This window comes from Cricetulus griseus, chromosome 4 (genome assembly GCF_003668045.3).
Source record: "Cricetulus griseus strain 17A/GY chromosome 4, alternate assembly CriGri-PICRH-1.0, whole genome shotgun sequence".
Taxonomy (NCBI): domain Eukaryota; kingdom Metazoa; phylum Chordata; class Mammalia; order Rodentia; family Cricetidae; genus Cricetulus; species Cricetulus griseus.
Genome location: NC_048597.1, coordinates 92,757,728 through 92,771,734, shown reverse-complemented (window position 1 = coordinate 92,771,734; position 14,007 = coordinate 92,757,728). Strand labels below are relative to the sequence as shown.

Here is a 14,007-nt window from a genome sequence, read left to right as displayed (position 1 = left end):
CAGAGGTTGAACATTAAATGACCTCATGACTCCCAGCCAAACAGTGAGGATGTTGCCGCCTCAGTAAATTACCTGATGAGAACATGACTAGGGAGAGTGGTGTTGGCCAGATATGGCCTGTGAACTAAGAATGAGTTTTTACATCTTTAAAAGGTTGTGGAAAAGCTACATGTGACTTTCAGAGCCCAAAATAGTCACCATCTGGCACTTATAGAGATAATCTTAAGTCCCTCGTCAGTGGACCAACCTGGGCTCTTCCTAGCTTCCTATTTTCCCCACAACAGAACGTCCTCAAAATGGCTGCCAGGGTTCCAGCCATCATAGGAAGACTGGGTGCATCTTGAGGGAGGCTTTTCCCCATGACCTGCCCATCATGCTGCTCAGGTGTCTCTGGGAGGGTTATGGTAGCTTAACCCTCACAAAACAATTGCCAGAAAGCTGTGCCTTGGGAATCCCTGGGGGGTCTGAGTGCAGAGGGTGCCAGGGTGGCCTCCTGCATGACAGTGGGAGTCTTAGAGCTGGCAGGGGTAGGGTGTGACATTTTCCTACAAACAGATCCTATCCTCCTCTCCCTTCCTAACTCCATGCTTCATTTAGATGTTCAGTCTGCAGACACCCAGCACATCCCACGTGCTAGTGGACCCTCAGCGAGGCAGGACCAGACAGGTGCTGGGGTGCTCTTAGCAGGTGACTCTGTGCTCCTGTGTCATGGGTCAGGGAGTCTCAGACTCAGAAGCAAGATGCTTACAGGCCTGTGGGGAGCTGCAGTGGACTGGGGGTGCTGGGGGTCCCAGCAGTGGGGAAAGTGACAGTTCACTTAGCCTTGTGGTATGGGAGGGCTCTGGAAGGCCTTGTGTTTTGGCTGCTAGGATTCTACTGGAATATGATAGGATGTGGCTCAGCGTGGCTTCTGGAACTGTGTGTGTGTGTGTGTGTGTGTGTGTGTGTGTGTGTGTGTGTGAATGTATATGTATGTGTGCACATGAGTGTGTATGTGTGAGTGTGTATTGTGTGAATGTATGTGTGTGTGCACACATGCATGTGTGTGCATGAATGTGTGTATGTGTGTATGAGTGTGTGTGCACCTGAGTATGTATGTGTGTGAATGTATGTGTGCGTGTGCGTATGTGTGCATGAGTGTGTGTGTGTGTGTGTGTGTGTGTGTGTGTGTTAGAGAGGGGGTGGCTCTGAGGAGTGGAGTTCTGGAGAAACCCGGCACAGGAGAACAGCCTCCAACCGCTGCTGGAGGAGGCCTCTACTGTTGACTATGAGGAGAAGGACAAGGCTAGGGAGCGGTGATAAAATGATGGGGTTGGGTGCTGGACATCAGAGGGGTCATCACCTCCTTGTCTGTTGAGCTGTGGCTACTTAAGAGTGTGGACAGAGCACGATTTCACACTCAGACTGGCCACCAAATGGGCATCCTCCAGCCTCCACTCCTCACTGTTTCCTCATCTGTGTGGTACACATGTGTGTTTTCCTCACATAGGATGAGAGGGTCATTTATATTCTCTCTCTCTCTCTCTCTCTCAGGTTTCTCTCTGTGGCTCTTTGGGGCATGTCCCATTTTTGTTCTCTTCACCAAACATAAGCAAACAGAGAAGTCAAGCCACTTGCCCCAGGCCACACAGCAAAGACCGGGAGAGGCCAGTGGTAGCTTTGTGAGCCAGGCTGGCCACTGGAGTTTGAGGATCTCTTGAGGCAGAGCCAGGTCTGTCCAGATCTGGTAACCAGATGATGAGGTGGAGGTAGGGGTAACCAGATGATGGCAGTGGGTGCAGGTGGGTATGCCCTGGGGTCCAGCCATTTCTCTTTGCATTGCCGCTTGAGGGTCCTGCGACTGCAGGTGCCCATAAGCTGCTGTGGTTCCCTCACCATTTTCTGGTTCCACTGTGCACCCTCTGTTTACCCCCGGGGGCTGTGTTGTGATCTTCTGTAACTTGGGCAGAAAACAGAGTACAGGGCAGGGCAGAGGTACCCCCTCATGGGAGCACAGTGTCCCTTTCTTGAACCTCAGTCATCAGCCTCAGCCACCAGCAACTGAAAGACTCACCAGATGCCAGCACCCTGCTCTGGAGTGGGGAACTGCAATTTCCCTTTCCTATAAGCCTCCCAGCCTCAGGTGTTGTGTTACAGCCTAACAGACTGGCAGATCTGCCAGGAAGACTGGTGAGAACCCAGGCTGCTCACACTCACTGCATCAAGCTACTGTCACAGCTCCAGCTGTCTGTGCTCCTAGCCAGTAGGTCCTGCACCCAGGATCACCCCAGCTGCATCCATCCATCAAGCTCCTTCTAACCCCTTCTTGTCACCTTCACTGTGAATCTAAGATCTTGGGAAGCTACTCTGGGGGCAGCTCAGAAATCAGTACCTTCTCCAGGTACTGGGGGCCAGGCATCACCCCCAGTTCTTCCTATGGTTCCTTCTTCATTGGTATGAAACCCTGAAGTCCACTGAGGGTGGAAAGGAAGGTGGTATGCAGCTCTCTTGAGTACAGGTGTGACTCAGGGTGCTGGGCTACATTTGAAGCCCTCGTGCCTGTGTTGGGCTGTGTCTCCCAGACCAGCCTCCCCGCAGAGCCACACCCCAGAATTCCACAGTGAGGGGGAAATGCCACTTCCTACCCAAACCTGATTGCTTACGCCTCTGCTTGTTTCTCGAAAGCCCTCCTTTCTGGGTGATCCCCTCCCTTGCCCAAGTTAATTAACAGCGTGCCTCTGAAATGACGGCTGGAGGACACGAATAAACGAACACAAGGAAGTGGCCACGTGCTCAGCTTGGTTATAAATAACCCTGGGTGGATTTGAAGGTGGAGGCCGAGATGCTGTAGTTTCCCCTTATCAGAAGTCTTTCCCTGTTGCTATGGAAACTGGCCTAGGGATGCTGGGAGCTCTGTGAGTCCAGGCTTCAATGGTTCCTGTTTACATGGTGGGCATGGGGAGTGTCTGAGAGAATGCTGGGTGAGCCAGATGCAGCCCAGCTGAGCCCAGGCTCAGCAACTAGTCGGTAAACTGAGTCATGGCCCAGTATGCTCAGTGGTTTGGGGAAGGCTTCTCAGAGGAGGGGGTGTCTGAACAGCACATCCTGATCTTGGGACCAGGAGTGAAAGGGATAGAAGGGTGGACTTTGAAAGTGGAGGCAGAGATTTTGTAGTTTCTCCTTATCAGAATTCTTTCCCTGTTGCTATGGAGGGAACAGAGTGGCGGATGTGTGGAGGAGAAAGGGCATGGATGATGTGGTGTGTTCCAAGATGGTGGTTTGTCCAGTGTGTCCAGAGCAAGCAGGAGATGAGTGGGTGAGAAGAAGTCATAGGTTATCAAGCTCTGGGCTGCAGGCATCTGTTACACAGAACCAGTCATCCAGTGGATTTCCCATGCATGTGTGGTCCGGAACAGCTGTGCCCATGGCCTGCCTCTGAGATGGTGTCTAGGGTCTCTGGAGGTCTTTGAACAAGATTATGAGCTAAGACTAGAGTATTGGCAATCACTTGGGACAACCCCCCTCCCCAACACACACACACACACACACACACACACACACACACACACACACACACACACACACACACACACACACAACCTCTGGGAAGGCTTGCCATGTGCTGGGCCAAACTCTCTGGGTTTGCTTAGCCCTACTACATTAAATGTCATGTAGCCCAGGCTGGCCTCAAACTCCCCATTTAGCTAAGGATGACTCTGAAGTCCTGATTGTCTTGCCTCCATTCCCTGAGTGCTATGAGTCCCAGGCCCTCCCCTCTGTGTGGTTTTATGCAGTACTGACTTATATCAGCAAGGACCCTCCCGAGCAAGTCATACACTGAGTCCTTTACAGCCTCTCTTGAGGGAACAGGGACTGAGCATAAGTGAGCTGGGCTTGGAGGAGACCCTAAGCTACAGGGCAGGCCTAGGGCCACGAAGCTCCATCCCAGGGGAAGGAGACTGGGTTTTTCCATACCTTATGTGTGTGAACCTGGGGATTCATCTCCAGGCTGTTAGCTGGAAGGAGGGTGGGGTGGGCAGTGTGACTTGTGGGTAGCTTATGGTTTCTCAGGGAGCCCTGGGGACTCAGAGTGGCATATAGAGTGGTGACCATCATCATGAAAAGGACTTGGGGACAGAAAGGTCTCATATGGTGTGTGACTCCTGGCTTCTGCCCAGAGAGGGAAAGAAGCAGTGAAGGTGCCTGGAATCGATCCATGGAGTGAGTGAGTGTGAGTGAGTGTGAGCATGGCCCTGTAGCTCTCCCCTCACCTCACTGCCCTGCTGGAAGGGTGGCTGTGAAGGGTTTCACCCACTCACCCTGCAGTTGCTCTGAGGAGTAAGTGAGGTAGGTGAGAGGTGAGAGGTGTGGGCAGCTCCCAGCTTGTGAACACCTTTGGGTAATGGCTTTCTTATCAGCAGTGTAATAGTCCACTTCCTTAGCCTGGATGGAATGTGGAGATAAGTGAGACCTCCTGGGTAGAGTGGGAAACAGCCTCAGGCTGTGAGGCAAGAGGAAGTCTAGGAGGGAGAAGAGAAGGCAGAAGCTTTAACTCTAGGAAGGGATGTATGTAGTGTGTACACACACCTCCCAGAGTCAAGACTGAAATATGGCCACACTTCCTGACCAGTTCCCATTGCAGTACCGGAAGCGCTCCTATTCATATGTCCGAACCCCTCCCAGATATCCCACCTCCTCATTGTAACCTATCCTCTTTGCTTAGCCGTGTGTTTCTCCTTTGGGTTCATCATCTCTATTTGTCCCCTAGTTGTTCATCAGCCCCTGGCTCTTAAGTCACTGACACATGGGCTGTTCCTTTTGGTGTTTTCCACTAACCCAGGAAATCTTGAGGGTGTATGCTTGAGCCAGATTTGGGAAGGAGTGGTGGTGCCCGGGCTTGAGGTGGCCTGTGGGGGACCCTCTTTTCCTTTACTACTTTAGATTCAGAGGGGCAGGCTGAACTGTTCAGGAACCGGCCATAGCTTTGTTCCATGTCAGCTCCATGTATGTGGAGTGTTTGTTGAATGCATGCATGCATGCATGAATGAATGAATGACAAATTCTTCCCTTCTTGAGACCTGTGGGCTCCCTGTCCCACCTCACACTGTGGTTGACATCCTCTGTTCCTTCTGGGTTCCCACAGTTACCCCTGTTTTGCAGATTCCTTGTGCAAGGAAGGTTTGCTTTCAGGATGCCGGCTGTGTCCCCAGAGTTTCCTGGAGAGAATAGCATTTACAGAAACAGCCCTCTGGGGGCATGCCTGTGCTGCCCCAGATTCAGGAGTGACGCTTTTTATAGCCCCACTCCCAGAGCACGTGGTGCCACTGGAAGCCAGAGCGAACAGCAAGCATCTGGCTCCCCACTCTCTTCTGCTCCTGTCTCTCTGAAGGAGGCTGAATGCCAGGATCCACTGTGTTCCCTGTGCCATGCTGGTGACCCCACCACTTATAGCTGTGTGACACTGGGCTGGTCATGTCACTTCTCTGTGCCCTGCACTGTCCAGTCTGTAAAATGGGATGGAGTCTATTGTATCATTGGCAGGAGCAGATGAGGTGTGGCAGGGAGGCAGTTCAGTGACAGTGAGGCAGCATGGTGGCATGTATGATGATGTAATGACTTTGCGTTGTGGCGTCACGTGGTATTGTGTTACAGTGGCACCATAACCCTGTCAATGACATGATACATGGTATGGGACAGGGTGCTGTGGCATTTGGGCAATAGCTGGTGCTCAGGGGACAGGGATGATGGTGGCAGAGCACTCTTGGCTTGCTGTTTGTTTGCAGAAACAGGTGGGGACTTCCATACTGGTGGCATTCCCAGGTGAAGCGTGGAGCAGGAAGAGCGCTGAGGACACAGAGGTGTCTGCTGAGATCTGTGCCAACATGGCTCATGGCTGGCTTAGACTCCTTGCAGACAGGGAACCTGGGTTTTAATTTCTTCACTGACTGGTCATTGGGGTGAGTCCCTGTGTATAGCTCTGAGCCAGACAGTATTCTAGGGATGGCACAACTTGGGCAGAAGGGCAAGTGCGCCCTCTAGAAGTAAGGGGAGGAAGTGGTCAACCAACCACATCCACGACAAGCATGCACTTGGTGGTTTTACCTGTGGAAGAAATGGGAGAGATTTAGTTACATGTTCAGGGGCACATGGCTAATTAAAACCAGTAGCAGATCATGACTTGATTTAGCTAATCCAGTGTGGAGAGGCCAGGGTAAGGTGAGGCCAGCAAACAACAAAACAGTAATCAAGTTAAATATTATTTTTAAATGAGTACATTTTAAAAAATCAAAGCAAAATCCCAGGAAGAACAGAGACTCTCAGACCTGGAAAAGCCAAGGTCAGTGTGGTCAGTATGACGGAGCCCCCCTCCACCCCTAGATCTGGACACCCTGGCAGCCCCAGCCCGTCCACCTCTCTTGGCTGAGCACCCGGCTTCTTGTTCCTATTTGAACACTTTGTGAGGGACTCTTTGTGGCATCCAGCCGCTGTGTGTTCTTCCTTCCCAGGTGGATTCTCACGCGATGTCCATGAACTGTGGAGTCAGTGACCATAGACTGTCCCCTCCTGCCTCCTTTATATTCCTGATTACCTGGGGAGGTCTGTGAGGCCTGAGGTGCAGGGGTTTACTGTGAATTTCTTATGGAGGCCACTGTGGGTGCTGCAGCCTTTAGGGGCTAGAGATGGAGCCGGACACAGATGGAGGTGGGGACTGGCCTCCTCTGGCATGTTTCCTCATCTACATGCAGGGGTGCAGGCTGGGGTAACATCTCACCTACAGGGCACACAGTCTCACCTCAGGAGTCAGAGGCCCTCCCTCTGCTATGAGCCAACCTCTTTTCACATCCACATTTTCCGATTCTGACTTGCCTCAAGATCTTTGCACATCTTGTGATCAGGGCCAGGAGAATGATGGCAGCTTGGATGAGTGGCCAAGCTTAGTGTCTCCACAAGATTCTGATCAGGAAGTTGGCCAGGGTTCTTGTCCTGGGGTCTGACTGGGGTCAGGTACTGTTTCCATCCAGTGGTCAGCCACATGCTAGCATAGAACCCTGGTCTCTTCCTGTGGGCCTTTCCCAGGACCCCACCTGAGCATCCATCATGGCTGCCACCAGCATGCCCCAGAGCCACCCAGGAGAGCTGAATTTGGGGACCAATCTTGATACACTGTGGGAGGGGCACTCCCAGTGTAAGAATAAGCGGGGATCCCTGGTGTGAGTGATGGTTGGAGTCATCTGTGAGGCAGCCCACAGAACACAACCCTGTACGTGACTCAGCTCTCTGGGCCTCAGTCTCTCCTTTTGGTGAATGGGGTCCTTGGAAGATTCTTCAGTCAGTAGCCACGTTGCATCCCTGTGACCCTCCATAATAATACAGGGCCAGAGGAGGCACACTCATTTAAATGAATGAGGACCACAGAGGGCTGTTATGGGGAGCAGGAGGATGTGGGATTCTAGACCTTCAGTCTGTAGACACTGTCAGAGGGGCCTTCAGGGTACACTTACTATGGCAAGGCTGGTGTCTAGAGAGCAAATATTTATTCAGGAGAGAGCAAGGGGATGGTGCCAGAGATCAAACCAGGCAATCGAGCAGATGTGGATTTCAACCTTGGATTTTGCCTGGCATTTGAAAAGTCAATACTTTGGAGCCCTCACAGTGGGCCAGGCACGGGGTCAGACCTGCACACAACAGTGGAGAGGGAGCCATTCCAAGCAAACCATGATAACCTTGTTGCTGTGTGACCTCGGACAAGTGAATCCACCTCTGGGAACTGGCATTTCCTCACCTGTAGAAGGGACAGAGAGGGGTGTAGATCCTGACAGGAAGGTCCAGAATTCCCACAACATTGATCCCCCTCCCTGTCCAGTCCTCACCCTCTTCTGTTTTATCACACACACACACACACACACACACACACACACACACACACACACACACACACACAACACACACACACACACACACACACACACATGCTCCAGCCCTTAAGGGTTAAACCCAGTGAGTCATGTGATCCCCAAACATATGAATCATCCCCATGGCTCCTGTGCCCAGTGTGGGGAAGGGGCAGATGATGTGCCCCCAGGTTGCCATGGTAACCCTGCCTGTACCGAAATACAGGCATCTCAGCCCCAGATCCACCCTTTTGGGGAACACAGGGCCAGTCACCTGCATTCCCCGACCCTCCAGGAGAAGCGGCTGGGGCTGCTGAGAGGGGGAGGGGCTGGTAGAGGGATTTTAGCCTGGAGCTCAGCAAGTGTAAGATGCAGGGAGAGGAAGCAGAAGACGCCACCAGGAGAGGGAGACAGACTGACAGCCAGCCACAGGTCCTCAGACTCCACCTGAAGCCCCAGAGGCACAAGCCAGATCAGGCACCCCTCCACTTCCCTGGGGCAGCCGCGCCTCCCACGCACATGCCCCCACATGCGCGCACACTGGTTCGCACACACCCGCACGCCCAGCAACAGCATTTCTGCACATTGCCGACTGGGGTGGGTAGGCAGTCTGGCACATGAAGTCCCCGAGGGACAGTGATCGAGCGAGTTGAGACTTAGGGGGAAAAAAAAACCAACAAAACTGGGGCTGACGCCAGCTCCCAGGCGGCCACCTCCCGCCGAGGCCCCTCCTGCATTCCTGGGCTGTGCACCCCTAGCCAAGACAGGGGGCTGATGTCATTCCGGGCTGCCGGGCCAGGGGACCCAGGCCGGGTGGCTGCCTCCCTCCGGAAGTGCGTGCGCTGCCTGCTGGCCGGCAGATGCAGCTTCGGGTTTAGCGTCTCCAGCTCGAGGACTGGAAGTCCTCGGGGTTTAGGTGAGAAGAACCTGCCAGGGACAGGCGGTGGTGGGTGGCGGCACCCAGGTGTGCTTGGGAGGTCTACCTGCATGGAGGGAAGTGAGTTTGGGGTGCCAACCGTCTCGTCCTGCTCCTCATAGCCACCTGCTTCTCGAATCCAGCAGTGTTGGCCCCGGGGACTAGAACTGGACGTCCTGATTGGCTGACTTGATGCTCTCGCTGGTGACCTGCTACTGACCAGTCACTGTCCCCGTTTTCTGTGACCCGCGGTTTCTTGTTGGGCCATGTTTACTTTACTGGGGCTGATGCGCTTTGCCGGGTTTTCCGTCGGAGCCCAGAACTTCTTCCCAAGGACGGCTACGACTGACAGAGGGACCAGGACCCTGGCAGCGCTGGCGTCCTAACCACCTCCGCCTGCCCCCTCCTCCAGGCTGGCCTCATGGATTACCTGGGTGACAAACTCTCCGTGGCCCAGACACACATGACTCAGTGGGTGGGCACAGTGAGACGGTCCTTTCAAGAGGCTCTGCACGTTGTGACAGCCACAGTGGGCACCGAGAGGAGCGGGGAGACTGCCAGCCGCAACCCGTTCAAGCGCGCCTCCTCCTTCCGACACCTGGCCTCTCGGAGTCGGGAATCCTTCCGCCGCTTCTCCGTCCGCAGCCAACAGAGGTTCTCATCCCTTAGAAAGAGACAGCCGGACTCCGAGGCACCCGATCTTGTAAGCTGGGGATGTGTGTGGTTTGAAATAGCAGGGCTACCCTGGGAAGGTCCCTTCCCTCGGACTCCTGGGAGGGGGCTGGCTAGCAGCAGCAGCCAGGGAAGGACTTCTTCCCTGTCTGGGAGAGTGGCCCTGGGACACTGATGAGAAGTAGAAGGCTCAGCTGGCTGCCCTGGAGGTGTAACACCCCCTCCTTGACAGTGATGGGGAACCAACTCAAGGCTCCTTGTCTGTGAGCAGGGCTGCTTGAGGACACTGCAGCCCCCACAACACATGCTCATATCTCTATTTTTAGGGAAGCTTATTTGACACCTGCTCTATCTCCTCTTGCCCTCCCAGAGTGACCAAGTGGTCTCATCACACACATTCTGTGTTAAGGCTGTTGTCAGTTTGCTGTTGAGCAAAAAGTGAGATCTTGTGTGATTTCTGAGGGGAAAAAGCCTTAGGGGGCCAGGTAGCAGGTAGTTTGTCTCACTGGCCTGGGAGCTCAGGCTTCGTGAGGGTGGAGCACTCAGGCCCAGCTACTGGCTTCCATGCTGTCTCTTTTAAGGGCTGGGAGACCAGGGCAGTGGGAGCCCCAGTGAGTAGAAAGCTGAGCAGGTGGCATCAGGCAGGCCTGGAGAAGGAAGGGCAGCTGAATGGGCACACGCAGCGAGGTGCGGGAAGTCCGGCTGGGAGAGAAGTCTGGCTCGGACCTTTGGTAACTTCGGGGACACTCATCACGTCAATAACCAGGATTGAACTTAGCTACAGTGTCCTGTGTCTTCAGAGAGCTGGCCTCTGCCCTGGGCTGAGCTGGCCCAGTTCTCAGGAGCATTCGAGGCCAGGCACAGGGCTCAGCCAGCTCCTTGGGTCACCAGAACCAGTGGCCATTATAGGACCAGTGTTGGGTGAGGTAACCCTGGGCAGACCCTCCGCACAGCAAGGTACCCTGGGAGCTTACAACTTCTCCCAGAGCTGCAGAGACTAGGCTCTCCTCCACTGGCCTGAGTCACAAAACAACCAGGCAGGGGCTCACCCAGGCCAAAAGCTATGCTAAGAGGCTGGTCAAGGGTGCGTCCTGTGTGGGGGTCTGCACTCTTTTGGGGCTTGAGTTCATAAGTCAGAGCCCCACCCATTCTCTGAAAGGGGCAACTTAGCCCAAGGAAGGAAGATAATCTTTCTTCTCTGTCTCAGTTTCCCCGTCTTTGTCTGTTCCTCTGTGCCCAGCTCACCAGGATTCTCTCTGGTGACACTGGTTCTGTTGCCTGCCCTCTGCCCCAATCCTTCAAGTGCTGTGTGACTTTGGACACTGCCCTAAATCTTTGTGCCTGTGGAACATGCTCACACAGTGACAGGCCAGCCTCCCCAGTGGCCACACAAGTGAACGAGTGACTGATAGAGTTCAGGCCCCACACTTTCACACGAGGCAACCAGGGCCGGGCACTCTGCAATGTGAATACATGTTGAATTAGTGTGGGCCTCCAGGTCCCTCCCACTTATGCTTGGCTTCTGCTTTGTGGCAGGCATGGCTGGCATTGGCTCAACCCATTCTTAAACCTCAGTTTCCCTCTGTCCAGTGAGGGGACTATGCCCTTGTTCTGAGATGGAGTGAACCCATCAGCACCCTGCTGGCACATAGTGGGTGAGCATCTGTTGGGTGCCAAGATGCCCTACTGTGTGGTGTAGGGATTTGTGTTTTACTGCAGATCCCCCTGCATGAGGTTGGAATCCCAGCCCACCTCCTCCCAGCTTTGTGACCTGGGGTGGGCCAGCACCCTCTGCCCTCTCTGGATCTTCTTTCTCCCCTTTGAGAAATGGGACATCGGGCAGACAAGCCACATTGAAGCAGCGGGTGTGACACCTGGGCTTTGTATGGCTCGTGTGCGTGACAACCAAGTCCTTTCTCTCAAACTGCCTTTGAGAAGTTTCCAATGAAGTGGGGAATCTGCACACACCCCTTTCACTCTAGACTTCTCTTAAATATTTGTCTTATGGGTGGGAGCTTCATAAGCCTCAGAGCATGTGGGCAGGAGCGGGTGGGGCTTTGGGCACTGATCCTCCTCCTACAGATTTACTTCAACCATCTCCCTCAGCTCTGCTCATCCAGAAAAGGGCCTCAGGCTGTGTTTACAGGAAGATCCGTGGCAGCCTGGCTGGAAACATCTCCCCAAGCCAGCCTTGGAGTTGTTGGCTGATGGCTGGCCTCTAGCTGTCCCAGATAAGAAAGGAGGAAAATAAAACAATACTCTGTCCAGGCCCCAGGAGGGAGGATGGGTCACTGTGCAGGGAAAGGAGACTGAATGTGTTAGAGACCCAGGGAACTAGGGGTGGGAGGGACAGAATGGGGACTTGGGGGATACAGAAGTACATGGCAGTGTCAGTCTCAGGAGACCAGGACATGAGGAAGACCTTGAAGAGTATGTGTGTGTGTGTGTGTGTGTGTGTGTGTGTGTGTGTGTGTGTGTGGTGTCTCTGGTGTGGTGTGTGTGTTGGGGGGGTATGTGGTATGTATGTGGTATGGTCTATCCATGGTGTGTGTGTATGTGTGTGTGTGGTACTGTGTGTTTGTGCTGTCTGTGATGTGTGTGTGGTGTATGTGTGGTGTGGTGTGTCTGTGATATGTGTGTCTGTGTCTGTGATGTGTGTGTGTGGTATGTCTGTGTGTGTGTGGAGGGGAGTAGGTGTGTATGTGTGGTGTGCACAGCCAGCCCCTTCCTGAGTACTTCTCCAGGCAAGTGCCCACAGGTCTGGACCCCACCACCTTTGCCCCAGGCTGCACTTAGCTGTGGTGGCACCCCTCAGTTAAGACACTTCCAGGCCACCTGGATAACCTAGGGTGACCCTGCCTCCAAGTCCCTAGCTTAATTGATCTGTGAGTGAGGCTCCAAGTGTTGTGTAGGATGGACACACATGTCTCCCTGTGGCCACTGTTCTAACCACCACACCAGGCCCTTCCCTGTCCAGTATAGTCCATCCAGCAGCCCAAAGGCCAAGTCATCCCCCTGCCTCACCTGACCCAGGAAGCTATGACTTCTTGTCCTGTGGTCTGGCCCCGCCTCCCTTCCACCCTCAGTTCTTACCTCTGCCCTGGAGTAAACCAAGGCTCAAGGAGAATGAGTGACTGGGCCTTAGGACACAGATAGTCTGGGGTCTGTCCTGGAAGAGGCAGGTGAGCATGGGCGAGAGAAGATCTTACCCAGTCACTAGCCATCTCCTCCCTGTCACTCCTTGGGGACAGGTACCACTTGAGTGGTCCCTGCCTCCCAGGGTTACCAGAAACAGAGGCATAGGAAGCAAACAAACAGTGACCTTCCTCATTGTGCTGGCTCTCAAAGAAGTGCAAAGGGGCTGCAGGGGGCCCCAGGGATGGTTAGGGAGTCACAAAGTGATGCTCAATGTACCAAGGAGGCCTGAGGCCAGTGTGGTGCATCAGATAGCAGTGCTGAGCCTGGTATGTGAGAAGAGCTGCAGAAAGCCAGGGTGACTGTGACAGTGAATGGGACAAGTTCATCAGTATGACAGGGAGATGGACAGGGCCTGGCCAGGCAGGGCTGGGAGCTTCACTCTCTGAAGATTTGGGACCAGAAGGTCATCACTGTGGGCCTGTGTGGAATGTTGGATGAGGATAGAATTAGTTATGTACTTATTGAGCACCTTCTGTGTTCCGAGCATGGTTGTTGCATCTTCTGTTGAGTGCCTTCTGTGTCCCAGGTACAGGCACATTGTATCTCTTAAGCATCTACTATATACTGGGCACAGTTTTTGCATTTCTCTTAGATACTGGCCCTGCAGAGGTATGATCAGTTCAGCCATGTAGCCCCTCCTCCCTCTCCTGCCACTGCCCACCCAGAGTCCTCTGCCAGGTATCCAGGCTTCCAGTTGCACCCCAGGGCTGGCATGATGTCACTTGTCCATGGCGTGCAAGACAGACAGTTTTCTTCTGGCCAGGCCCCTCCCAAACTCAGGTCTCTTTTCACCCGTCCTGGCAGCAGAATGATGTCACTTGGTAAAGAACAATGGTCCCTTTGTGGACCCAGAGGGGCCCAAGGCTGGGCCCCAGAGCAGGTGCCTCTGGAGTTACATTGGGGGTAGGACAATAGACTTGGCTGCTCCCCTGGGAGCTGCTGGGTCCCTGCTCCCTGCCCCCAAAGTGGGGTGTGTTCATTTTCCATGTGGAAAATACAGGAACATGTGAGAAAACAAGGCAAAGTCCAATCTCCCTCCACTTGGCATCTAAGCCGTTTCCTTCCTGTCTTGTTTTTCCTTTCCTCTCCCAAACAAACTCCAGCCCTCTCGCTTTTTGCCTTAAAGAAATGGACCAGCCAGGTCCTCATGGGTCTAGTGAGAAGTGTTTGCGCCCAGGTGCCATGCGGCCCTGCTGGTGTCTGTGAACTCCATTACCTACCATCTGTCTGGACACTGGGTATTGTCCCATTTGGAGCTGTGGAAATGCTACAGTCCTGTGGCCTGTGGCTGCTCTGGCCTCTCTAGCCTGTGTTCAAGGCCCCTGGGGTTCTCACTTCCTCCCTCCTTCA

At 53.8% G+C, this 14,007-nt stretch overlaps 1 protein-coding gene across 3 annotated transcripts in view; it reads left to right on the top strand.

Moving 5' to 3' along the window:
• Kiaa1671 (KIAA1671 ortholog) overlaps positions 1 to 14,007 on the top strand; it is a 91,269-nt gene that overhangs the window by 45,394 nt on the left and 31,868 nt on the right. Inside the window, exon 1 of one of the 3 annotated variants that reach the window (XM_035443495.1) lies at positions 9,209 to 9,490. The exons of the other annotated variants lie outside the window; for them this stretch is intronic. Within the exon in view, the coding sequence (XP_035299386.1) occupies positions 9,209 to 9,490 (282 nt within the window). Of the gene's footprint in view, positions 1 to 9,208; positions 9,491 to 14,007 lie in introns of those variants that run through there. 3 annotated transcript variants of the gene reach the window in all.